The sequence below is a fragment of the Ctenopharyngodon idella genome, chromosome 5 (assembly GCF_019924925.1).
Source record: "Ctenopharyngodon idella isolate HZGC_01 chromosome 5, HZGC01, whole genome shotgun sequence".
Taxonomy (NCBI): Eukaryota; Metazoa; Chordata; class Actinopteri; order Cypriniformes; family Xenocyprididae; genus Ctenopharyngodon; species Ctenopharyngodon idella.
Window position 1 is genome coordinate 28,592,368 of NC_067224.1, and position 27,182 is coordinate 28,619,549.

The window sequence follows — 27,182 nt, forward strand, 5'->3', positions numbered from 1 at the left end:
TTTTTAAGCCTCTCATTTGAATATGTACATAGACTAATGGTTAATGAATAGCATATACTGTTGGGTTTGTTTAGCTTCACATGTCCACCATCTGGCATGCGGTATATCTCTAGAGAGGGACAAAATGCAAGTTTTAGATATTGATATTGACATTGCCAAGGACACTGACCTTAGCTAATATGAAATCTTTCATACATAAGAGATGTACACAGCCAGAGGTAAATGGTGTGGTTTTATGGTTAGTGGATTGTATTCTAACAACTCTACATTAAAATAAAGACAAAGTACAGCCAAGCCTCTGCACACTAGTTGCTGGTTTGTTATCCAAACATGTTTTTTTCCCCAGCTGTGATTTTATCTTGTTTTTTAAAACCATCTGCAGCTCAGATTTCCAGTGTGATCGGTTTAACTCATTCTTTAAAAAGAATCGATTCACAAAAGCTACTGAACGAGTCGGCTCCTTGAAATGAACGATATGAGTCGGCTCCCGCCTGAGAGCCATTTTTTATATTAATACAAAATTTCGTTGCACAGTTTTAGTTGACAATAAAGTTATTCCATTCTATTAATATAAGACAGAATAATAGGATGATTTTTTTTTGCCACACTGCTTGTTAGCCACGCACACTTCATGTACTGACTTGTACACAAAGTTGCACGTGAATGTTGAACGTGTGTCGATTCCTGCTCGCGATTCGTCGCACGCACATACACAAGTTTAGCTCGTGCATAATGTATAGAGATGATGTATGTTTACTATGGATGCTTCAGTTTTGCGCATTGTAATTTAGTTTTCATTTGTTATATGGCACACCGTGTTCCATTTTGAGTATGATTTGTTTGGAATAGTTTGTGTCTTGGATAGTTCACTGACGTTCGTAATAGTGTTTTTGATGTTTTTACATAAATTAGGGTTTATACCAAAAATAATGTAAAATAAATATAATAAAACGATTTGAATTTGAATTGTGTAAATCTGAATTATAGACAAGTGCCATTTAAAACTGAATATTATGTGGCATTTTATATATTGATTTTTTTTTTTTAATTACTTTGAATAATTTAATTATATTTATGCACACATACCAAACATGGGTAAAATCATTGATGAATTTGGCTGAATTATAAAAGCCAGAAGTTGGGAGCCGTTTGGGAGCCGAAAGAGCCGGTTCTTATTGCTGAGCCGAGCCAGATGATCCGGTTCCCTAAAAAGAGCACACAAGTTTAGTTGCAGTGTAGCAAGTCAGGAGATGGGCGTTTACATATACTGCAGTGCAGCTGCGCGGTGTGATTTACACGCCCAGTGGTTAAAGGGAGACGCTTCCTTACTTCAGTAAGGCAGAAGATTAAAGCCTTAGATTGGAAGAGTTGCCAAAATACGCGCTTTAATTGTATAGATATCGAGCTTGTATTGTTTTTTTCTCATCAGCTGCTGGTGTCTCTTTCAGATGCATTATATTCGGTGACGTTTTCTGGTGTATTAAAGCGACAGATTAAAACAATGGTAAGTTGTTTTGTTTTTTGTTTCGTTTTGCTGAAGACACTCACGCTGTCATTAAAATTTTTATTATATCAGTTGTTAAATTAAACAAGTTTTTAAAATAAAAGTATGACCATGTAAGCAGACTTTAAAAGCAAATCGTTTAGATTCAACTTCTAAACAAACAGCAACTTTGTTAAATACTGATGACTTGGTGTAAACGCTGCAAATCATTTGCTTTCGTTTAATGGTCGAGTTCAAACAGGTTTAGTTAGGTTCATTATGTGTATGCCACTTTAAATTGTCCAAGTGAAGTTACTTATAAACTACCTTTGATGACTGGACGATTTTTGTTTTGACCGGCTATATATAGAGTAGCAGCTTTCAATTAACTTGATTTATTTGAGGTATATGATACAGTGCGTAGTTGATAAGCATCGGGTTATGGTTTATCATTTACTTTGTTGAGCTGTTGTCTGAATTTGTTTTTTCTTTTCATGTTAAAAGTCATCTGAATGTCATCTGGAAGGCCTTTAACCCTTATTGCTGGTTCATCTCAGGTGGCTTGAATTGAAATGACAACATTACAAGTGTTTATTTAAACACGAGAGGGGATTTTTGCCTTGTCTCAAGGAAATTCCTCATTCATTATAACAGTCAAAATAAATGAGGAAGGAAGGGAAGGAAGGAGGCAAAGAAAGGATGTAAAAAGAGATGTATCCTGTAGTCCTCCGTTCATATGCAATGAATGAGTGATGAAAAACAGATATTTAACATGCTCTACTGGTGATATGTTTTAGTTGAGCTTTTGTGCTTCTATTGTAAAGGTAAAGATGTCTAGTAGGTTATATCCTGTCTGTGCATGCATGGCCCATTTTATGGTGGTATTTTACCAAAGTTTCCCTAAGTTGTTTACTGTTACATCCACCCGTGAGAATATATTAGGTTTTTTTTCTTTATTTAGATTTTTTTTTATTTATACTCAGATTTATTTATTGTTCCTTGAAAAAAGTTATTAAAATCAAATATTGAAATATATTAAATGGTTTATTGTAAGTAGATAAATATCTTGAAGTTTTATGCTGTTAATATTCACCACAAAAAAGCATGTTTATCACCACTGCACTGCTGTGGAGTTTAAATTGATGCAAAGCCTTCAGCATCAGCAACAAAATGTGGGTTTCTCCTACCTTTTCAAAGTTTATAAACCTATTTATTTTGATATTCTTTACACAATTATATGGTTAGTTGCATTTTGGTATTTGCATTTAGCACTGCTTTTCCTGTAACCCACTTTTGGGCCATGACACACTGGTTGAGAATCACTGTTCCATTGTGTGTGGTTCTTTTGTGAGATGGCATGAATAATAAGTGGTGTTTCCTGTAAAATGAATCATTTCATTGATCTCTGCTTGACAGTTTCCTGTCTGTGATTGGCCACTCATCACCTTAATCTTGACCTCAAGTCACTTGCATCCTTCTCAACACAAAGAGAGGAATCCACAGTCTGAATCAGCTGATATACAAATGATATGTCTGATGCTGCGAGACTGCTAACGTCAGGAAGGTCACAAATTCTAAATGCCCTATTTCATGGCACTCAGCCATGTTGTTTTCACAAAGGTCTCATTGTGGGTTTTGATGCAATGGCTTCTAGAAATGCACAGTTCATCTGTCTCTCCCCTGTGCTTGTTAAACTGCAAGAGAGCAGAGGCACTGTTCCAGAATTCCATTCCCAGTGCTTGGAGTAAACAGAACTCTAAGGTCATTGTGATGGGAGGCGTCCAGGAAGTCTTCCTTGCCACTTTTTGCTTTTAATGGTTTATTAATTGCATTTCTCTTGTGTTAAATATGTAGTGGGACATCTAGTCCCCCATAGGAAAAAAATGTTTCTTTGCAAAAATGTATGGATGCTAATGTATGCTTTGTAGAGGATGTTTGCCTTTCCCACTTAACCATTTCATCTTTTCCCGAGTAGAATGGGCAAAGCCGCCTCCAACAGGCCCAGGAGGATGTGGAGGAAGTTAAAGTTATCATGCTGGATAACTTAAACAAGACTGAAGAGCGGTCAGAAAAACTCAAGGAGCTGGATGACAGAGCTGATAAACTACTGCAACAGGTGAAACTTTTGTGTGATATCTGCTTTTACCTGATATTTATTAAATAAATGAAAAAAAAGAAAGAAAAAAAAAGAGCATGCACACTTATTTATTTGTTCTCTATGGTCCTGTGAACATGTTTTATGGCTCATTGAGGACTCTGATGACCATTAACTAGATTTCCGGAATTTCAAGTGTTTCTAGGGAAAGCAAGGGCATGTCATATTGGAGTCTATTAATAGTGTCTAGGTGGGGTGTACGGAAAAAAGAGTGTACAATTTGCATCCTGACTTTAGTTTACCATGTTAATTTTAGAAAGCCATTTCCCTTTGTTATGAAATTAACAAAAACTTTTGTAATAGTATGGCAGGCTGTTTGTGCAGGATGTGCCATGTGGTCAGGCAACATGTTCATTTTGGTTTCATGCAAGAATACTAAAAATCCCACTGGAGTTTTGGTTGGTCAAGTCACATTTATTTATATAGAGCTTCATACAATACAGATTGTTTCAAAGCAGCTTCACCGTAATAAACAGGAAAATACTGTTGTAAAATATAGTAAATTTATTAAAACAGCTCTACAAAAGACAGTGTCATTATTCATCTCAGTTAATTCAATGTTATTTCAATTCAGATCAATGACGGTCGCAAAGTGCATCAATTATGAAACAAGTTCAATTCAGCTATATAAGCAACTCTTCACAAGGCAATATCGTCAAGTCAGTTCAAAATTGATTCAGTTCAGTAACAGTGTTGATGTTGCAAAGTTAGTGTCCTTATCGGGCTCAGTTCAGTTTAAATGTTGTTCTCATCTGATAGTGTCAGTGCAGTTAAATCGATATTATTACTGGATTGTGGGGGTGGCAAGGAACCAAGACTCCTCCAGGTGACAGTAGTGGAGAAAAAAAACGACCTTGTTAGAAACCAGGCTCAATTCTCCTGGCCACAATGTGATTGATTCACACTCTGTGCTTGGTCTTACTGGTTCAAACAAAGATTATAATTACAGTTAGGAAAACAAAACAAGTTCAAGCCCATTACAAAGCCTCACATGTTTTTCCTTTCCTTATTTTTCAGATGAAGAGTCTCTGTAATAGTCCTGTATTGTTTTCAAAAATGTTGAAGTCTGTTATAATTTTGAAAAATTTACTTTTTTTGTCAATTTAAAAATGGAAAAAAAGTATCTTATGTATTTTTTGTAGTATTAAATTATTAAAATGGTTGTATTCTTTCTTTTCAGAGCGATAAATTCGTAAAGACTGCGACTAAGGTGAAACAGAAGAAGCGCTGGGAGAATATTAAGTACAAAGTGATAATGGGTGCAGTTGTGGCTGCAGTGATTCTTCTTGGCATAATTATTTTGGCTGTGAGCTTGAGCGGCAGTGACGGCAGTCAAAACACATCCCAAATGACACAATCAACAAAAGCACCAGGAGATGGCTAGAAGATAAGCTGGCGGACAAGATGAGTGAACATAAATTGTGTTTAAAATGCCTCAGAATATCACCTGGAAAGTCTTGTTTCTAGTACTTTTGTGAAAGTAAATGAGAGTGCAGTTTCATAGATCACTCTATGTACAAGTTAAGTCTTTGATGTAACTTTCTATCAAGAGTATGCTTAAAAAAAAAAAACTTTGGTGGGTGATACAAAAATGGTACCAATGGTGTCACCATCTTTTCTGCTTTCCGTTTCATTTTTCAATGGTAACACTTAGACTATGTTACATTAATGGTAACTGTTTACATGCATTCTTGTTGGATTAAACATATTTTAAACACAAATGATATAAATCAGAGCCTAATGTGGGTCAGGGAAAAGTCTTTGTGTAATATTCTCAAAAATGGCTTATGTGTTTGGGTTTTCTCTAACTCTAATTAGTTACAGGTACCCAGAGCAAAACACATTTTGGACATTTTGGTCTCTCTTATCTGACAGACCCATTTCAAATCTTGGAGTCCTGGAGTCTCTACTAACAAGTTTAATCAGATTGTTTGATTGTGGAAAACAAAATTTGAAGTGTTGGGGTTAATCCAGTACCCGGTTTGGGACACATTCTGTGACTTTGGCACTTTTGTGCTAAAACTTAGGGTTTTGAAGTGGGTTTTGAAGTGTTAAGTCAATTATTATTATTATTATTTTAATATCAGGGCCGTAACAACAATAGAAATCGAGGGGAGCATGTTTCCAGTATTCAGATTTGTCAGGGAATTAAGTATATTTTTGTTTTCAATATCTAATTCTTAAACTCTGTCAGCTCTGTCTTGAATGTATGTGTGTATAATTAAATGTTCCTTATGTAAATATACCATATCTGTCTCTTTTTTTTATTTCCTCAATGTGTCATATTTATTTCTGTATTCTATTTGTTTCCGTTTATAATGCTCCGTAGAGCTTTTATTATGACTTGAGTTCACAGTGACTGGTGTCGTGCAAGATGTCATCAAAGACGTCATGCAGTCAAAATAGGAATTTGAAATTAAATTGAAAGTTTCAAACAATTAGAATTATTTATCAATTTAACCATTACAGGCGTATAACTAAATAAATGTGGAGCTCAAGGTAGAAGATAAAACGCCACCTGGCGGAAATTTTAAGAAGGTTGAAGCGCACTAATGTAAAAAGAGCAGATAGGACAGCAAAGAACGTATCAAGGTATGAAAAGCAAATACACATATGAAAAAATGACAGGATTTTTTTTTTTTTTTTTTTTTTAAATGACAGGATTACACGACCAATGCACAATTATAGCCTACTTTTTGCAGAATGACATAAATGTGAATTATGAATAACATAAAAACGTTCACAAATTTAAATATATTTTATACAGTACGTTTTATTATTTTCTGTTAACAACCAATGTGAAATCTACATTGTAGCGCGCTGGCGATCTGGCAACAACACCAGCAGCAGTGCACGCATGACGCTCGTTGTTATAGCAACGTCAACTAAAACCATAGCGTGTTTTCGGTTGCGACAATGACAGTCTGAATAGTTTTCTCATGAACATTACAAACTTTATTATATAGTTATTCTTACCTAAACAACAACAAGAATGACTCACGATGACCCTCGAGTGGAGTGGATTAAAAACGCAGTGTGTGAGCTGTTTGATTTGCCTGATTCAGGCTGTTTTGAGGAGTTACTCAGTCGCGGTGATGGAGAGGAAGAGCAGAAAATCATAAGCTTTTTAAACATAGTCACGGAGGAAGAGGCGCCATCAACGCTTTTTTTCTTCAAAAATATACGAGAAGAAGAGGTTGAAGGGGAAATTCCTGTTGGTACGTTTACATTTGTTACGTCCCGTACGTCAACGCAACTGTTTACTATTCACAATTTACAGTACGTTAACATTTTACTCTACAGTTGTTAACGGCTTTCCCCAAGCGCGTGGTTAAAAAGTTGAAAAGTCAGACATTATTTTGTTAACTAAGCTGATAAGAAGTCTTAAGGAAAGCTCTTTTATTTTTTTAAACAAAATGGTACCAGGTCATTTACGTGTGTAATAGTAAACAATTTCCCTGTCCATACACACCAAGATCCAGTAGAAAGTACGGAGAATGACTCGGAGAGAAGTCCATCTGTTTCGTCTGAAGGGACACTACTCTCAGACAGAGAGAAAACCCCTGCTCACAGTGAGTGTGCTTCCTCAGTGGTTAATATGATCAGAAAGAAATTCATCAAAGTTACAAGTTGTTCTTGTCTTTTTTTTCCTATTACTCGCACATGACTGAAGAGAGAAGAAAAGATCAAAAAAGAAAAATCCAGGAGTCCTCAAACCCAGAAGACTCTCAGAGTCCGGATCTTACAGTTGAGGGCCTGTCAGAGGCAACAAATAGGGATAAACCACCTCCTAATGTAATTCTCAATTTATTAATTGTATATTTAACACACAAATAATTTGAATTCCATGGACATAATAAAAAATCAAGTCCTTGTCCTTGGCAGGTCTTAAAACTTGGAAAATAAAACCTCAGATGAACAATAACACATGACACATGACACCGTGTCATTATTTATTTAACAAAATCTAGGCCAAAATGGAAAAGCCGTGGGTGACAAACTAAGGACACCCTTATTGTTTATTGTAAGTATCAGTCAGGTGCTGCTAATCAAATGCCTTTGATTAATCGAACATCAGCAAGTGTGAGCACTTCTATAAAAGCAGAAGTTCTGGCAGTTTGCGCGTCTGGAGCATTTAGGTGTGTGTTAACACAATGCCAAGGAGGAAATACATTAGCAATGATCATAGAGAAGTAATTGTTGCTGCCATCAATCTGGGAAGGATTATACAGCCATTTCCAAACAATTTCAAGTCCATCATTCTACAGTGAGATTATTCACAAGTGGAAGACATTCAAAACAGACACCAACCTTCCCAGGAGTGGACGTCCCAGCAAATTCACCCCAAGATCAGACTGTGTAATGCTCAGAGAAATTGCAGACAACCCAAGAACTACACCTCAGACTCTACAGGTCTCAGTTAACATGTTAAATGATAAAGTTCATGACAGTACAATTAGAAAAAGCAGGACAAGTATAGCATGTTTGGGAGGGTTGCCAGGAAAAAGCCTCTTCTCTCTAAAAAACATGGCAGCATGGTTTAGGTTTGCAAAGTTGCATCTGAACAAACCACAAGACTTCTGGAACAATGTACTTTGGACAGACAAGACCTAAGTGGAGATGTTTGGCCATAATGCACAGCGCCACGTTTGGTGAAAACTAAACACAGCATATCAGAACAAACACCTCATACCAAAAGTGAAGCATGCTGGTGAAGGGGTGATGATTTTGGACTTGTTTTGTAGCCACAGGCCCTTGGCACCTCACAGTAATTCAGTCGTCCATGAACTCCTCTGTATACCAGAGTATTCTAGAGTCAAATGTGAGGCCATCTGTCCAACAGCTGAGGCTTGGCTGAAATTGGGTCATGCAACTGGACAATGATCTAAAGATCACCAGCAATTCTACAACAGAACAGCTAAAAAAGAATAAAGGTGTTGCAATGGCCCAGTCAAATCCAGACCTCATCCCAACCGAAAAGCTGCGACGAGAGCTGTGCATAGTCAAATGCCTACAAACCTCAATAAACTGGAGCAACATTGTAAAGAAGAATGGGCCAAAATTCCTCTAGAATGATGTGAGAGACTGATAAAATCATACAGAAAATGACTACTTCAAGTAATTGCTGCTAAAGGTGGATCTAAAAGCAACTGAATCATAGGGTGTCCTTAGTTTGTCACCCATGGCCTTTCCATCTTGGCTTTACTTTTGTTAAATAAATAATGATACAGTGTGATATGTCATGTGTTGTTGTTTATCTGAGGTTTTATTTTCCAAATTTTAAGACTTCTAAAGGACCAGATGATTTTTATTATGTCCTGATATGAAAAACCTTGCAATTCAATAGGGTGTCCTAACCTATATATACTGTATATACTGCCTGGCCAAAAAAAAAAAAAAAAAAAGGCTTTTTGGATTTAAATAGGCAAATGCTTAAGAGTCAATGATTGGATCATTATTGCAGTGATTATTATGTTTCTAGATCTTAACCAAAATTGATGCACCTCTTGATGGAAATAAATGTTGTGATGTTATTTCCATCAAGAGGTGCATCAACTTTTTCAAGATCTTGTATTGACAATGCAAGAGGTGAGCACTCTGTAAAGTCTACTCCAGCACATCCCAAAGACTTTCAATGAATTTAAGGTCTGGACTCAGAGGTGCCAATTCATGTGTGAAAATGATTCTTCATGCTCCATCCCAACCATTATTTCACAATTTGAGCCTGATGAGTCTTCACATTGTCATCCTGGAATATGGCCATGATGTGTCTTCCTACATGGTTGTTTAAGAAATGAAAAGCTACACACTCCATCAATTAGGGTTAGAAGAACTGTTGTCAAACACATAACATGCTAGAAACATAATAATCACTGCAATAATGATCCAATCATAGACTCTTACATAGACTGTTAAGCATTTGCCTTTTTAAATCCAAACAGCAAATTATTATTATTTTTTTTATTTTATTTTTTTTGGCTGGGCAGCATATATACTATTCTGTTTCAGGATAGGAAAGAGATCTCAACTTTTATTTTTTTTAATTATTTTATTTTAATGCATTTAATACATTTTATTTTTCAGTGTATATACCATTCTGTTTTAGGACAGGAAAGAGATCTTTTTATATTGTATTTTAATACATTTAATACATTTTAATACATTTTATTTATTTTATCAAATTATTAAATATATTCATAATCAAGATGTGTATGAGATCCCATTAGCTATATTTTTTATTTATTTATTTATATTAAATATTAATGCCTTTGACAATTTTTTATTTTTTTCCCTTATCATAAGATTGAGGTTCAGATTGTGTATCATGTAGAGCTTCATGTGGACGTGAACAATATCCCAGGGAGGTTCGAGAAATACAATGTCCTTTACTTCCTGAGAAACACTAAAGGTAGGTGGAATGCTTTCAAAATGTGCCTCTCAAAACTTGCACATTTAACTCATATATCTGGTGTTTTATCCTATTCAGAAACCATCACTGAACCTGTGGACATAAATGAGGCTAATAATTTGATGCCCAAACTTATTGAGTTTGGCATGATGAATGACCACCCCTTGATGACACTTAGAGGGCTTCTCAACCATGTGCGTGACTAAACCTCTCACTCCCATAAAAAATGGATTATCTTTAATTATAACATGGAATATACTTATAAATCTACATTGAACTCTTTCCTTGCAGGTGTATATTTCTCTTCTCTCAGTGAACCAGCTGAGGCTCACTGATGGTGGCTATCATGGTGTTGCTGGCTCTCAAGACTCTCAAGAGAAACAGCAGCCTGCAGAATCCCATGGAGCTTTTGAGGTCCGAGATGATCTTCTCCACAGCACACATAAATTCTTGCAGGTCATAGACCAAACCTTACAGCAGCTTGAAGGTATGCTAGTTTTTCAAAGTTTTTAAGTCTCTAATGCTCACCAAAGCTTAATTTACTTGATCTGTAAAAAATAGTAAAATTGTAAAATATGATTACAATTGTAAAAAATATTATAATAAATAAAGTGTAATTTAGTCCTGTGATGGCAAAGCTGAATTTTCAGCATCATTACTCCGGTCTTCAGTGTTTTTCTTCAGAAATTATTCTAATATGTTGATTTGGTACTCAAGAAACATTTATTATTATCAATCAATGTTGAAAACATTGCTTAACATTTTTATCTCTGTGTTATAGGCGAGTTTAAATTGCACATTCCAGATATTGATTTGGAGGGTGAGGTGGAGACTCTCTTATCTAATCCAGGGATGGTGGAGAAACTTGAGCAGTGTGTGATGAATTGGCACACACAAATCACAATTGTTATCGAAGAGCAGAAAGGGAAGCAACCACAGGTTTGTAAAATTTCAAATGAATTAATCAAGATGAAATTCTTTTTGTTAAGTTTTCTACTGTAACCTAAACAGATCATTTAAAGGATTAACTGACTGACTGTTTTTTCACCACTGAAGGGACCCGGTCCTTTGGCAGAGATTGAGTTCTGGCGTGAACGTTTTGCTGTCTTGAGCAGTTTGAGTGAGCAGCTGAACCTGCCAGTGGTGAAGAAGATTCTGGATGTGATGACCCATGCCGACTCATTCATAATGCAGGAGCTGGAAAAGACGACAACTGAGCTTAGAAAATACCATGAGGAGTCTGCCAATAATGTACAATTCCTCACCACTTTGGAGAGACACTTCAGGGTGAGAAGTAACCATTTCTATGTTGCTGCCCCACATAGGAATAGGTCAGTTTTATTCATAAGGTGCTTTGTACAATACCAGTTGCTTCAAAGCAGCTTTACAGTAAAAACCAGTGTGAGTGTCTAAAAAATCATTTTCAGGAGTCAGTAGTTTCTGTTTTCAAGACTCAACTTCAAGAACAAGTACAACAAAGCATTCCAATAACAAAATTCATTATTTAGTAATCCTTATATTGTTCCAAAACTATGTTGTAATTTTTCTCTTTTGGAACGCCATATGAGTGAGTAAATAATTCCAGAATTTTCTGAGGTCCCCCACTAGCAGAGCGGCAAGGCTCAAAAATATAGTATTTCTCAACAATGTTTTATTATTTACAGAACCTTGTCACGGGATTGGATTTCAAAGTGGTCTTGGACACTATTCCTCAACTGATGAACGGGCTGCGTATAATCTGGATATTATCCAGGCATTACAGCACAGATGAGCGTTTGGAATCTTTGATGGAACGCATTGCCTGGGAACTGTCTGAAAGGGTTGCGAGAGTCGTAAATGTCCGTGTTCTGTTTAAGTGAGTAAGCAAATATGTAAAAGTCAAACCACAAGCCAGCACTGACACAAAAAGATGAAAATGTTGCATTTGAAGTGACTTTTGTTTGGGTTGGAAATTTAAAATAAAATAAGGCGTATACTTTTTATTAAATGTTTAATCAATTAAGTTCCACATAATATTACCTTAAAACACACAATGTTAATTTATAATGATTATGATCACCACATTAATTGATATTATGCAGAGACAAGAGAGCTGTGGCCAAGGCCAAAGCTCAGGATGGAAAGCAAGTCTTGGATCAGTGGAAGGCCAGTTATTTTGAGGTCCGTGCACGGATTGAGAAATCAGACCGTGATCCCCGCTGGGAATTTAATCGCAAAAAGCTGTTTGAAAAGACAGACTATATGGCTTCAATCTGTCAGGACTTGTATAACATCTTGCAGGTTAGCTAAATTAGATCAAGCATACTTAATTTCATTACTTTTTATTTTACATGTAGAAATTTGTCCAAGGAAGTATTCCTCACAAACAGTAACCTTCTCACAAATTAATATGCACTGATAGACTCTGGACGAGTTCTACATCATCTTTGGACCGGAGTTAAAAGCAGTGACGGGTGATCCAAAGCGAATAGATGATGTTTTACACCGTGTAAACTGCCTCATCAAACCCCTTGAGGAACTTACCTTTGACCCTTTTGATAACCGCAAAATGAGCAGTTGGAAAATGGTCATACAACAATTTAAATCTGACGTCCAGGTAAAATTCTGGCAGTAACTATATTGTCAGTTTTCATTTATTTTTCTTCTTTCGATATTTTTGTTGTATTAAATGCTCTCTTTTTTATTAAGGCCATTGAAAGAGAAGCTATCAGTTTCATTGATCACTCCTTCAAGACGCTACGTTCTTCATCTGCAGCCTTTGACCTGCTGCTGAAATTCAAGCACATCCGCTCCAGAGATGCCATCAATAATCAGTTGATGAAGAAGTTTAATGATATTCTTGCTCAGTACTGCAAAGAGGTGCCTCAAGACCTGCTTTCTAAAAAACCTAGGACATTTGATTTTTAAATGCTGTCATGGTGATATAGAGATTGCATTTCTTGCTGTTCGTAAGTGTTCTTCTTGCTGTTTTTAAGTCTTCTTTGGTGTTGTTGTTGCCTAGATGGACCTTCTAAATGACATATTTATGGAACTCAAAGATAATCCACCTCTGAGTAAGAATCATCCTCCTGTGGGAGGAGCCATTTTTTGGGAGCGTTTCCTGCTAGACCGCATGAAGTACCCCATTAAACGCTTCAAGAAGGCACGTGAGCTGATGGACAGCGAAGAGGGCAAAGTAGTAAGTCGTTCCACATTGTCACTAAGTAATATGGCAAGCCGTTTTTACATTTAATCGTTAAAATGTGCTAGTATCTATTTCCATGCTACTAGTAGGGTACAACGGGGCTAAAGGCACACCTTAAGAAAAAAATTGCTTTTCGCTATGCCCATAGTTTATGATTGCAGAAAATATATATGTTTGTATCGAACATTTATGGAGCAACAGATTTTGTGTGAAAATAAATCATAAAAGTGATGTATTTTGTTTAAAAATCTTATAAATGAATGAGGTGGCAAGGGGGGCCTTTTACCCCAGACATGGGGTAAAAAGCTCACCAGCGTGGGGCAAAAGTATACAAATACTTTAGCTAAAATAATATGTTTTTAATAATAAGTTAATACTTGTTCAAAACAATCACTTTAGCAAAGTTTGTACTATTTTCTGTTTAATTTGCTAAATTAAAAGTATACTGTCAATAAGTATACTGTCATTAAAATATGTTAATATTTTAAAAAAAAATACAGAAACAAAATTATTTTAAAAAGTAAAGATACTGATAACGTTGAAGGAGATCCCATAATAACTCCCATAATAGATCCCACCATATAAATATGGTGATCATCTCTAAGGTGGACAACCAACTTAATACATATTTACCATCTGAATCCAACAATGTCATGTCAAAAAATGGAAAAGTCATCCAGCTATTTATTATCATGTTAATTATTGTGCCTTTCGCCCCAACAGCAGGCACACTTTTTACCCCAAATACCATCCCTTTTGCGTATCCTTCCGTTATAGAAAAAAAATGTTGATTTAATTACCTTGAACAAAACTGAACAGCATTCGGGAAGGAATGCACCTAAAATAGTGCAGGTGAAATTAGCTGAGAAGAATTAAAGGTAAGGAAAGAGAAAGTGAGAAATCAGAAACCAGGAATGGGGTTAAAGGAAAATGGTTTAGATAACTTCACACTGCATACGCACAAGCTGCAGTTAAAGGCTTCAAGTAAGTGATGCTAACCGCTAACTGTTGAAGTTATTAGTTAGCTTAGCCTAAGCTGAAGGGCCGCTAGGTTTGGTTACCTTAGCCACCGAGGCTGGTTTATTTACAATATGTTATCTGTGTTATCTAGAGTTAGCACTTCCTGTGACTAGTCGTTGTCATGTGAACCAATGCATGTCAGAGCAATTCAAACAGTCTGCACATTTTAACAAGACTTTATTAACTAGACTAAACACTTAAACTACTCTAACATACACATACATGCATACGGTTTACCAAGGAAAAGACAGCTGAAGCAGAATACAGGAAAGCAAGAAGGAGGGAAACTTTACAATCCTTTGTGTTCTAGCAGGGCATTTGCATATGTAATTTGATCGGGTGTTTGAGAGAAGAACCTTCAAGATTCTTATAATACTAATGTGTCACAGAGTTGGCAAAATGTAATGTAAATTAACAAATGGGGAACGAGAATTGGATACATGTTTATACACTTCTCTAGTGGTTATATGTAGAATATTTAGGATTAAAAGGGTTTATTTGTCCCTTTCAATGAGAATTAAGTGAAAAATTAAGTAAAAATTCCTTTGGGTCAGAAACCTTATCAGTCTTCATGTGTCCTGTAACCAGAGGCCCGGTGTTAGCTACATTTGGGATGTTAGTTGCAGTTTTGGGGGATGGTTCACAGACCTTTGTTGGGAGAGTAAGTTTGCTGGATTAATCGTTAAATATAATGAATTGAAAAAATAATTTGTAGTGTAATTTTTAGCGCTACAATAGATAGATAGATAGATCGATAACATTTAAAATGTTAAAATTTAAAATCATATTATGCTATCGCATTTTTAGCCAGTTTTGGAAAAGGTGCATCTTTATGTTCATTCCATTTAAAGCACCCATACAGCCATACACATTCAGATAGATGTCATTGCACTGTTTTTTTATTTATTACATTAGTGTCCCACTAATATAATTTTTAATGGTGTGTTAAATAAAATAATTTTAGTTCCATTCTGTTTTGCAATTTGCCTGTTTTTGAATGCAAGAACATGTCTTACTGTAGGAACAGTGTAGTCTTTATGTCCCCTAAAAACCCATCTGATTAGGGTCAGGTGAACCCAAAACCATTGTAATTATTCAGGGCTTTCTATTCAGGGTGACTAGTCATTCAGGCAACCCAATTTTAAAAATGTGTTGTTTTGCACATCCCTATACTCTACATATACACCTATCAGAGTTCACCAACTTAGGTACACAGCAAAAGAGAAAAATTCTTTGCATATGCTTATGCTCTCCCTTATTTGCATTTATATGAATGAAAATATCCTAAATGTCTTTTATTTTTCCCTTTGCAGGTGGAATCCAAATTCATAGAGGTGGCTTTGCGTATGAGGGACTATGAGGTGGAGCTCTATAACCACTGGAAAGCAGAGATTAATCAGACTCTGCCCCTTCTCATGAAGAGAAGTGTGCTGATCATGGTCAACAGTACTGGGACTGTCTATGTAGATTCCATACAGCCAAATACCGTACGTTGCAGTGACAGGGAAACCTGTCTGCTAGCTGTGAGGAAAAGATGGTCAAAATTGATAATGGTCTTTATAGCATGGAAATACGAAGACAAGTAAAATCTTAATGATCTCAGGGCCTATGTTTCCTTTTACTCCAAAGCCACCATGTATTTAAACCAGTGCTTTGAAATAACATTAATGCTATTATGTCTGAATATGGCTGTGATTGCAGACTGCTCAGGGCTCAAAGAGGAGTGTGGAAAAGGATGTGCGCTACTCTGTACATTTTGCCCCTGAACTGCAAGAGATCATATCTGAGACCAAACATCTGGATCGCTTGGGCATCTTATTACCAAATGAGGCACAAAATGTGGCTGTGCTGGAAGACAAGTTTCTGAGGTAGTCTGCCTATAATTAATTCCTACAATTATATGCACGGTTACTTCCTGGTTTTCAATTAGCCAGCTTGGGCATTTCCTGTAAACTGTTAGCTGTCATTCTGTAGTCGCTCTACATCGACACAAAACCATCAATGGTTGACATTTTTATATTGTATTTCTATTTTAATGCAGTTATCACACTTACCTAATTTGCCAATAAACCAGTTTTATTGATTGCAATAAAGACTTGAAGCAATTAGCAACTCTGGAATAGGAAACACAGTGTCTGTAATAGGATATGCACATGCAACATTTTTCCAGCACTTCAAATGTTATTTTTAATGTGATGACCAAAAACATTATTTGTTCATCCTTCTGAGATTGTCCCCATTTGTAAAACGAATGTTTCAAGATGTAGGAAATCCAAAATTTGATAGCAAACACTTTTATTTAAAAATAAAAAAGATGTTAATTACCACTATAACCAGTAGATGATGGCAGAGGAGCATTTGTTGGCTCATATTAGCCATTTCCTGTAATATTTTTTTCACACATTTAGCTTTTGAAGAAATATTAAACATTATAAAATTACTAGGTTTAAAAATAAATTTTGTCAAGGTTTAGCACTTTTTTGTAGTGAAGTATGAAGTTGGAAAAGTGACAGAGTCTCATGAAAAACAATAACTTTTCTTCAAATTGCAAATGAATTACATTTATTATCACAGAAGTATTATCACAGAAGCACAGAAGCCTTTTATAATCACAGAAGCTGTCAGTCAGTGCAGCGCAAGATCACTGATTTCAGCACACTTGTGAAAATTCCCATTTTCTTTCATGAATCTAACTAAAGTGCGCAATAAATCTTTAATTTACAGTATTTTTTTTCACACAAAAGTGTGAAAACTGGTGGTTGAATTTAATTTTGCTGAGGAGGAACACTAAGGGATGCATCTTTTTTTTTATTTATTTTTTTTATGTCGTTTTACATATGAATAACTAAATTAATGCTAGGCCTGAGTATTTAAGTGACTATATTCTGATTATAAACGAAGTAAACACTATTGATGCTGTTAAAGCTACCTCAGGACATTACTAACAAGTGACATTTCACCGGAAGTTTTCCAGATGTCTTATATTATGTACTTAAAAGGTTAGTTCACCCAAAAATGAAAATTCTGTCATTAATTACAGTAAGTTCTGTGCATATGGTCAATTAATTTACTAAACCTTCATGACATTTGACCTAAAAAGACTTCCTTAAAATATCTCTTGAAGTATGTTTTGACACTTTTGTTACTATTTACTGTTATGCATGCAGGTACAAAATTGAACTGAAGAAGTTAGTAAACCATTACCATTCTCTGATGGATAATCTAAATGATGCCGAGTTCTCACTAATGGCTGATCAGGTGCAGGAACTGAGGCAAGTGCTAAGTTCTGGGTGCAGATTAATCAACTGGAATTCTTTGGGTAAGTTGCACACACTCAAAAAAATATTTAGACCTAAATTTAAGATTTATGTATTTGAAGTGCATATAAAACTTGGTAAAACTTTATTTTACATTTGATTACTTCAACTACCTAAACCAACCCTAATCTAACCCTAACCTTAGAGTAAGTGCATGTAGTTAATTCATATTACTCAGAACTTAAATGTATAATTACACTGAAACAAGGTCACCTTAAAATAAAGTGTAACCTAAAATGTCCATCCATTTAGATTACAGTGTTAACATAAACTAGGGTGACCATATGTGCCATTTTCCCAAGACGTGTCCTGTCCAGGATTTCTAAGTTGCAAAAAATGTCCCAGTTTTGGTTTTGTTTTTTATATTTGCGGAAGGTAATGACTGAAAAATAATTTGACCAATAGCGTGCATTATACATAATTGACCAATCGTGGCTTGCGAGAAGGCTGGATCTACAGAGAACGGTCAAAGCATTGCAAATACAACAACATTTTAATGCATTGCATGAAGACTGTCAATAAGAACAGTGGCTTGCACAGACCTCCGTGTAGAAATCACATTCCGGGGGCACATCGATATGACCACATCGATATGAATTCATGCATTTTAAAAATATGTTTATTTAAATAAAATCAAATAGATGCAAATAGTTTATAATAAACTATGCCATGATTTTTTTGAGCGTATATTATAAATCTTACCTGTTTCTCACCTGTTTCAAGTATGTATGACATCACATTAAGTTTAGTTTATGTTAAAACTATGCAATAATAACAATCCAGATGGATGGAAATTTTATATGCAATTCAAATACATAAATCTTACATTTAGGTCTAAATATTATTTTCTGAGTGCAGGGTATACTAGTAATTTTTATATACCCCGCAAAATTACTAGTTGCTACCCCACCATTTTAACTTCTAAAAGTTCTTACCAATGTAATTTCTTGAATTAAACTTCATTTAACAGGTATACCAAAATTCATCCAACGCGGAAACCAGGCCACTTCCAAATTTGAGTCATTGATGAATCAAGTTCAGAAGAATGAACGAGACATTGACGATAAACTTAAATCCATTGAATCTGCAAACCTTTTCAAGTTCCCAACAGCAGATAAAACCGGACACCTACCAGGTTAAGAATGTTAATGGCCTTATTTGCAATGACTAGATTACTCAATAACTCATGATAAGCAAACACATCCGGTACAAAATGGCAATGTATTTTCTGCCTATTGTTCCAGGAATAAAAGAGTTCTGTGATTTAATTGAGAGTGAGAGGGCAAAAGTGGTGAATCTGCTGGTGAATAAGTATGCAGCAATCAGTCCTCTCCTCACCAAGATGGAGAGTTTGATCATGGGGACCAGCACTGGCAAAGCCAAGCGCATGGCTCGGTTCTACGCTTACTGGGAGCACAAGATCTTTGATTCACTTACCAAGATGGTGCTTCAGTAGGTTTATATGATTGTTTCTTAGATGCATTTACATACATCTCATAAGTCTAATGCTCTTTTATGATTACCATTACAATTGTCTTTCAGAAATATTCAAGCTTTTAACAACGCACTGATGGGCACTACTCCACTTTTCCAAATCGATACCATCCTAGCTGCTCCTGAGATTGCTTTGCTTCCCAAGAGCAGTGAGGTGTACAAGCTTATTAGACAGTGTGTCACTGACTGTGTGGAGAGCACCAGGGTATGTTACAGGCTACATTTAATTCAAGACAAATCACCTTTATTTATACAGCGCTTTATACAATATAGAATGTTTCAAAGCAGCTTCACAGTTCTAAACAGGAAAATGACAATCAATGATGCAAACTTCATCAAATATAAAAAAAAAAATCTAATTTTGCTGTATATCAACTCTTAAAAGAGCTGTCATTATTCAGCTCAAGTCAGTTCAGTGTTGATTCAGTTCAGTTCAATAACTGTGTAAAGTTCATCAATTATCAAACAAGTTCAATTCAACTATAAACAGCTCTACAGTAGTGTAATTTTCAGCTCAAGTCAGTTCAGTGTTGCTGCATTTCAGTTCAATAACTGTTGATGGTGCAAAATTCATCAATTATGATGAATTTAGATAGCAAGTCATTTACATTTATTCAAATGAAGCATACAACAAGCAAATCATCTTAAAGAGGCAATAAACACGAGAAGTGCTAGTAATGTAAAGTTTCAGACATCGTTCAGAATAGTACAAGATAGAACAGAGAATGATTAAAGGGTAAGTTCACCCAAAAATAAAAATTCTGTCATTAATTATTCACCCTCATATTGTTCCAAACTCGTAAGACATTAATTAATCTTCGAAACACAAATGAAGATCTTTTTAATGAAATCTGAGAGCTTTCTGTCCCTCCATTGACAGCCTACACAACTACCAATTTCAAGTCCCAGAAAGGTAGCAGCGAATGGCTCAAATTGCGGAAAACTACTGCGGAACAGTTAAGCACAATGTAATGAGCAATAAAAATATTTTTTTATAAATAATCTATTATTCTAATTACAAATAAATGCAGTCAAAATACAAATTACAATAAAAATGGAACATACAAATAAACAGTAAACAAATTAATCCTTCCGAGCAGCAAAATTAATCTAAACAACAGAAACAGGGTATTAAGCAAACACTTACGCACTATCGCTGTCTCCATTGACTAATTGCTTCTCTGACAAATGCACAAATTTAGAACAGTTTTAGTGCAAAGTAGATATTTGGTCACTCAGGTCACCTTTTCCCCTGATTGTATCTTTTTAGCAATTCGTTCGCTGGATGCATGGCAGTTGTATCCAATGCCCTCCACAGTATGTGGATGGTGAAGACAAACCGTTCATCTTCACTTTTTACACTGAAGTGTGCCAGCTTCCACAGATAAATGAGCAAGCCACAGCCGTCTCCCAGACAATGCAGCGTCTCCTTAATGGAATCAGCGTCTATCTCAAAACCTGGATGAGCTACCGTGCTCTCTGGAAACTCGACAAGGCTATTGTCATGGAGAAGTTTGCAGCCAAGAAGCCCACATGTGTGATGTATGATGAGAAGTTTCAGTTCTATGTCAAGGTCAGCAATGAGGTGGCAAAACAGCCTTTGGTGAAGCATGAACACATAATCAGGCTGAACCTGGAGCCGCTGGCCCGTGCTATCCAGGAGAACGCTCAAGCGTGGGTCACCTCTCTGGGCAGGCTACTCAATAACTCGGCCCGAGAGGAGCTTTTCAACCTGCGCAATGAGCTGTTGGTGAGGACAAATGTTGCACTGTTCTAAATGTTATCTTCTTCTAACGAAACATGTAAGTGAAATGTTGAGATTTTGAGACAGTCTGTTCTTATAGAATGCATTTACTGTGAACAGAAATTGTCAGATAATTTGAAGAGGAGCCCTGATACCTTGGAGGACCTGAAATTTGTTCTGGGCACCATCACAGACATTCGAGATATGTCTCTCTCAGTGGAGATGAGAATCAGTGATATTCAAGAGAGATACAGAACTCTGAGCATGTACAATGTGGAGGTGAGTAGACAGTAGAGCAACAGTCCACATTTAAACCAATAAGTCTAAACCAATTTGTTATAATAAAAGATGATAAAATGTGCTTGTGTTCATCCAATATGTACTAGTCAAGTCATTAAAATTACTGTATACACTACTGTTCAAAAGTACTGTTTGGGGTTGGTAAGTTTTTTTATGTTTTTGAACGAAGTTACTTATGCTCACCAATGCTTCATTTATTTGAGCAAAAATACAGTTACAACTGTTATATTATGAAATATTATTACAATTTAAAATAACTGTTTTCTATTTTAGTATACTTTGAAATGTTATGTATTCCTCTTATGGCAAAGCTAAATTTTCAGCAGCCATTACTTCAGTCTTCAGTGTCACATGATCCTTGAGAAATCATTCTAATATACTGATTTGCTGCTCAAGGAACATTTGTGACCCTGGACCACAAAAACAGTCATAAGCAGCATGGGTATATTTGTAGCAATAGCCAATACAAAATTATCGATTTTTCTTTTATGCCAAAAATCATTAGGATATTAAGTAAAGATCATGTTCCATGAAGATATTTTGTAAATTTCCTACCATAAATATATCAAAAATGTATTTTTGATATATTTTTTCACAACTTTAAAGGCGTTTTTCTCAATATTTTGATTTTTTTGCACCCTCAGATTCCAGGTTTTAAAATAGTTGTCCCATCCTAACAAACCATACATCAACAGAAGGCTTATTTATTCAGGTTTCAGATGATGTATAAATCTCAAAAAACCCTTATGACTGGTTTTGTGGTCCAGGGTCACATTTTTTATTATTATCAATGTTGAAAACCGTTGTGCTTTTTAATATTTCTGTGGAAACAGTGATACTTTTTTCAGGATTCTTTAATAAATAGAAAGTTTAAAAAAAAAAAAAAATGTTATTTTAAATAGAAATATCTTGACATTATAAATGTTGTTACTGTCACTTTTGATTAATTTAATGTATCCTTGGTATATAAAAGTATACATTTCTTAAACAAAAAAAAAAAAAAAAGAAGAAGAATCTTACTGACCCCAAACTATTGGTAATGTACATGCAAAATAATTTTTAATATGCACTAAAATGTTTTGTGGTCATTCCATTGATTATAATTTGCTTTACAACTCTTTTGTTCTGAAGACTTCAGAGGAGGAGGTACAGCTGTCTGCAAACATCTGCAATCTGTGGAGTGATCTTTTTAAAGAGTCTAGACGGGTTGACCGCAGTTTGGGAAAAGTAAAGAAGACTTTTGCAGAGGTAGTAACAATCATTTACCATTTAAGCTGAATTATTATAGAGAAGCAACACACTTGTGGCCGTTTGCACAAACTGCTTAGACTAGGCTTACAAGTTAGTCATCTACATTTTTTTCTTCAAGACTTTTTTAAGTCAGTTACATAAAAAGGTAGATTGGTCTAATTTGAATTAAAAAAATTTGAACAGTCTTGACTTAGTGGCTATATTTATGCAACTGGCCCTTAATCTTTGATTTCTAAATGTTCTCTCTCTCTCTCAGATCACTCTGAACCAGATTGAGGAGTATAAACAGGAGATCTCCATATTCGCAGAGAGCTTCAACATGCATGGGCCTGGAGCAGTGGGAGACGATCTAGAGAAAGGCAGGAGCACCAGGACACTAACCTGTTGTGTTTTGTTTTTCATATCTCACCCACCTGATATTATATCACCATTTTTTATGTGTACTCTTATAGGTTTGGAGATCATGGATACCTACGAGAAGGAGTTGGCTAGGGTAGAGGCAAGCCGTCAGGACCTGGCTAAAGCTGAGAAATTGTTCAGCCTGCCCATCACTATGTACCCAGAGCTTCTCAATGTACAGAAGGAGATGAAGGGCCTGAGACAGATCTATGAGATTTATAGGAGCCAGAAAGTTAGAATATCAATTCATCATATAAACTTTGACTTATTATTATTTTGGTCACATGTTCTGAACAGTTGTGATACAGGTGTGTGTATATTCCTCAGGCAGCTAAGACAGAGTGGTCGCAAACTCTTTGGGTAAATCTGGACATAAAGCTCCTGCAGGACGGCATTGAAGGACTTATCAAGAGCTTGCGGAAGCTGCCGAAGGATGTGAGAGCTCTTCCTGTAGCTTTTTTCCTAGAGGGCCGCATGAAAGAATTCAAAGAGTCACTCCCTCTCCTTTTGGACCTAAAAAATAAGGCTCTCAGGGACAGGTAAATTCCTTTAAGATTTTGTTTTATAGTGTTTTAACTTAAAGTAACATGTCTCTGCCTTTAAACTCTACCGAGTAAATATGATTAAAAGCTGAATAGTGTGATCTTCAAAAAGGTAGCTTAATCTAAGAGCACTAGCTGTTTGGAGATGCTTTATGCCACATGAGACTCAAGTGCTCACTTGGTTGCTGCAGGCACTGGAAGGACCTAATGGAGAGGACAGGCACTAGCTTTGAGATGAACCCAAACACCTTCACTCTGGAGAACATGTTCTCCATGGAACTGCACAAGTATGGCAACGTCATCAGTGATATCGTCACCTCAGCTGTAAAGGAGCTTGGCATCGAGACGGTTAGAAATCTCATCAAGAATGAAATTTAGCTGCACTTCTTATAATAGTAATAGATTGAAATCCAGCATAAGCATTAAAGGGAAAGTCCACTCAAAAATGAACATCAAGCCATCAATTACTCACCCTCATTTCTTTCCAAACCTGCATGCTTTTCTTTCCTCTGTGGAACATAAAATAATGTAGTTGGTATAGAAAGAAGAATGTTGGTTACCAAACAGTTTCCGTTCCCTTTAACTTCCATTGTATTTTTGTCTATACAATGACAGTCAATGGGAACTGAAACAGTTTGGTTGCCAACATCCCTTTAAGTTCCCAAGAAAGACTGATTTGAACTGTTTATTGAGATTTTGATATTAGATTACAGAGTGTGTTTGTGTGCATTTTTTTCAGGGAGTAAAAGAAGTGGAGGAAACATGGGAAAATATGAAGTTCATTGTGCAGCGGTTCTTAAAAGGAACACAGGAGCATGGTTTCATTCTTGGTGCTGTTGATGACATCCTCCAGCACTTGGATGATGATGCCATGAACCTGCAGAGTATGGCAGGCAGCCACTATGTAGGTCCCTTTCTGGCCACCGTGCAGCAGTGGGAGAAGAATCTATCACTCATTAGTGAGATTATTGAGGTCAGTGGAAACCAACGCTATCAACAATCAGTGACTTGACTTTAAAACCACACTGGCTCATGTTCACATTATTCTTAATTGTGTAGGTATGGATGTTAGTACAGCAAAAATGGATGTACCTGGAAAGCATCTTCATTGGAGGTGACATTCGCTCACAGCTACCTGAGGAAGCCAAGAAATTCGACAATATTGACAAAATGTTCAAAAAGGTGAGTTCTGCACCAACAACTAATATGTCAATGTGTTTTTTTGGAAAGAATGTAAATCCCTTATCATCTGATGAATATTACCAGATAATGACTGACACAGTGAAGGACCCTGGAATTAAGAGATGCTGTCTGGTTCCAAATCGTCTGGCTGACCTGCAGAACCTAAGCGATGGTTTAGAGAGGTGTCAAAAGAGTCTGAACGATTACCTCGATTCCAAACGAAATGCTTTTCCACGCTTTTTCTTTATTTCTGACGATGAGCTGCTCAGTATTCTGGGGAGCAGTGAGCCTACTTGTGTGCAGGAGCACATGATCAAGGTAATTTTGCATGCTAAAAAAGGATGAAATTAAAATTTGTTTGTTTTCTAAATGCATGTTATTGATCTTATTGTGAATGATTCACAGGCATGTTTCAGTTTTAATAATGGAAACTATAGGGATAGAAGTTAGCACAAGTAGAATTTGGCTAGTCATATGAGTTTAACAAGTTTAATGTGCAATAAAACCAGTTTTATTATGCTACTCATACTCTGCTGCAGGGGCTTTCAATCTTTTAGATGCCACGGACACCAAAATATGATCATCCTCATGCGAGGGGTCCCATCCTAAAATTTAAAAGGCAGTTATATATTTTCAAGTATGAGGACCCAAATTAATACTGTGGAAAAATGTATATTATAAATGTGTTTTCTATTCTCTGTAGTACTTTACTGTGTTATATGTATTATTTAAATCTCAATTTATTTTTATATTTATATTTTACCGATGTTATTTATTTTAATCAAATATATTTTATTTATTTAGTCAAAATATATTTAATCAATGTATTATTTTATTTTCAAATTTAATTTGGTTATTAGTTTAATCTTTTTGAATTTATTTATTTATTTATTTTTTTCACTGCTTTTCTCTAAGCTTTTCCACTGACCCCCTACCACTCCCTTGTGGCCCCCTGGGGGTCCCAGACCTCAGTTTGAAAACCCCTGCTCTACTGTATAAGCTTTCCTCACCCTTATATTAAAATGATTCAAATTAACTAAATTCTGGTTCAAAAATAACAGGTGCACTACAGCCCACATATGCATCAGTCATCTTGTTTTTCCTCATCGACAGATGTATGACAACATTGCAGCTTTGCGTTTTGATACGGGAATGAATGGAGAAATGGTGGCAAGGGCACTGGTGTCTGCTGAGGGGGAGGTGATGGAGCTCAAACAACCTGTCCCTGCAGAGGGCCGTGTGGAGGACTGGATGACTGGAGTGCTGCTGGAGATGAGGAGAACCAACAGACTCATCACCAAAGAGGCTATTTACTTCTACAACCACCAAAAGACTAGGTGAGGACATTACTAGACTGCACTAAACCAACATGACCCAGTACTATCAATCAAAACTTCTCATTGAGCTTGTCTGTCTGATTAAAATTTATGAGAAGGTTATAATATGGTCGCCTGCCCTTCCATCAGGGTGGACTGGATGCTTGACTACCAGGGCATGGTGGTGCTGGCAGCGAACCAGGTGTGGTGGACCTGGGAGGTGGAAGATGTCTTCAAAAGGATGAATCATGGAGAAAAGCAGGCATTGAAACAGTATGCAAAGAAAATGCACCAGCAGATCGATAACTTAGTGAGACGCATCACACAACCTTTAAATAAGAATGACAGACGGAAAATCAACACTGTCCTCATCATTGATGTCCACGCTAGGGACATTGTGGACACTTTTGTCAGAGATAGGTAAGAAATTAAAACTGTCACCTGTCACCTCAAAAATGGTTGTAACATTGAGAATTGGTTGAACTTTCCGTTCTGATGCATACTTGTTCTGTGGGCAGTATTACAGATGCTCGTGAGTTTGAATGGGAAAGTCAATTGAGATTCTACTGGGTTAAAGAGCCTGATGAGCTGTTTGTGCGGCAGTGCAGTGCTCAGTTCTCTTATGGCTACGAGTACATGGGGTTGAACGGCCGACTGGTCATTACTCCCCTGACTGACCGTATCTATCTCACACTTACGCAGGTACTCTATCTACACAGTTGTCCTGCCCTAAATGGCCTGTTTTATTTGTACACGTCTTATTAATACGTTGAATGATGCTCTCAGGCCTTGTCTATGTTCCTGGGTGGAGCACCAGCCGGGCCTGCGGGTACAGGGAAAACTGAATCCACTAAAGATCTGGCAAAAGCTTTGGGACTTTTGTGTGTAGTCACCAACTGTGGAGAGGGCATGGACTACATGGTAAGAGACTGCAGACTCAAAACTCTACTTAAAGATTATTGCTTTGCATGGTGAAATGTTTAGTTCAACAAAATTATTAAGATGATGTTTTTCAATATGATATACACTACTGTTCAAAATGTATAAAAAAAAATAATATTGTGAAATATTATAACAATTTAACTTAACTTTTTTCTATTTTGATGTATTTTAAAATGTAATTTCAGTATTTCAGTTTCACATGATATTTCAGAAATCATTCTAATATGCTGAGTATTATTACAGTTGAAAACAGTTGTTCTGCTTAATATATTTGTGGAAACCATAATTTTTCCTCATAATTCTTTGATGGATAGGAAATTCAAAAGAACAGCATTTGTTTGAAATCTTTTGTAACGTCATAGATGTCTTTACTGTCACTTTTAATCAATTTAACGCATCCCTGCAGAATAAAAAAAATAATAATTTCTTTAAAAAAATCACCTA

At 36.1% G+C, this 27,182-nt stretch overlaps 2 protein-coding genes across 2 annotated transcripts in view; both read left to right on the plus strand.

Moving 5' to 3' along the window:
- Positions 1-1,278: 1,278 nt before the first annotated feature.
- Positions 1,279-5,883, plus strand: vamp5 (vesicle-associated membrane protein 5). The gene is made up of 3 exons (XM_051895093.1): positions 1,279-1,504; positions 3,459-3,599; positions 4,819-5,883. The coding sequence occupies exons 1-3, from the start codon at positions 1,502-1,504 to the stop codon at positions 5,020-5,022; spliced, it is 348 nt and encodes a 115-aa protein (XP_051751053.1). The 5' UTR covers positions 1,279-1,501; the 3' UTR covers positions 5,023-5,883.
- Positions 5,884-6,112: 229 nt separating this feature from the next.
- The window catches only part of dnah10 (dynein axonemal heavy chain 10), a 40,820-nt gene continuing 19,750 nt past the window's right edge, over positions 6,113-27,182 (plus strand). The window contains 33 exon segments of the mRNA XM_051895376.1: positions 6,113-6,856; positions 7,115-7,210; positions 7,312-7,433; positions 9,942-10,047; positions 10,126-10,241; positions 10,339-10,534; positions 10,829-10,986; positions 11,104-11,334; positions 11,712-11,902; positions 12,129-12,327; positions 12,449-12,643; positions 12,736-12,906; positions 13,049-13,225; positions 15,565-15,738; positions 15,953-16,119; positions 17,419-17,570; positions 18,539-18,703; positions 18,813-19,020; positions 19,111-19,267; positions 20,333-20,812; positions 20,927-21,085; positions 22,238-22,354; positions 22,614-22,716; positions 22,810-22,988; positions 23,084-23,295; positions 23,490-23,646; positions 24,038-24,271; positions 24,358-24,480; positions 24,565-24,798; positions 25,594-25,817; positions 25,947-26,216; positions 26,315-26,498; positions 26,583-26,717. Of these exon segments, the coding sequence (XP_051751336.1) occupies positions 6,631-6,856; positions 7,115-7,210; positions 7,312-7,433; positions 9,942-10,047; positions 10,126-10,241; positions 10,339-10,534; positions 10,829-10,986; positions 11,104-11,334; positions 11,712-11,902; positions 12,129-12,327; positions 12,449-12,643; positions 12,736-12,906; positions 13,049-13,225; positions 15,565-15,738; positions 15,953-16,119; positions 17,419-17,570; positions 18,539-18,703; positions 18,813-19,020; positions 19,111-19,267; positions 20,333-20,812; positions 20,927-21,085; positions 22,238-22,354; positions 22,614-22,716; positions 22,810-22,988; positions 23,084-23,295; positions 23,490-23,646; positions 24,038-24,271; positions 24,358-24,480; positions 24,565-24,798; positions 25,594-25,817; positions 25,947-26,216; positions 26,315-26,498; positions 26,583-26,717 (6,018 nt within the window). The 5' untranslated portion in view covers positions 6,113-6,630.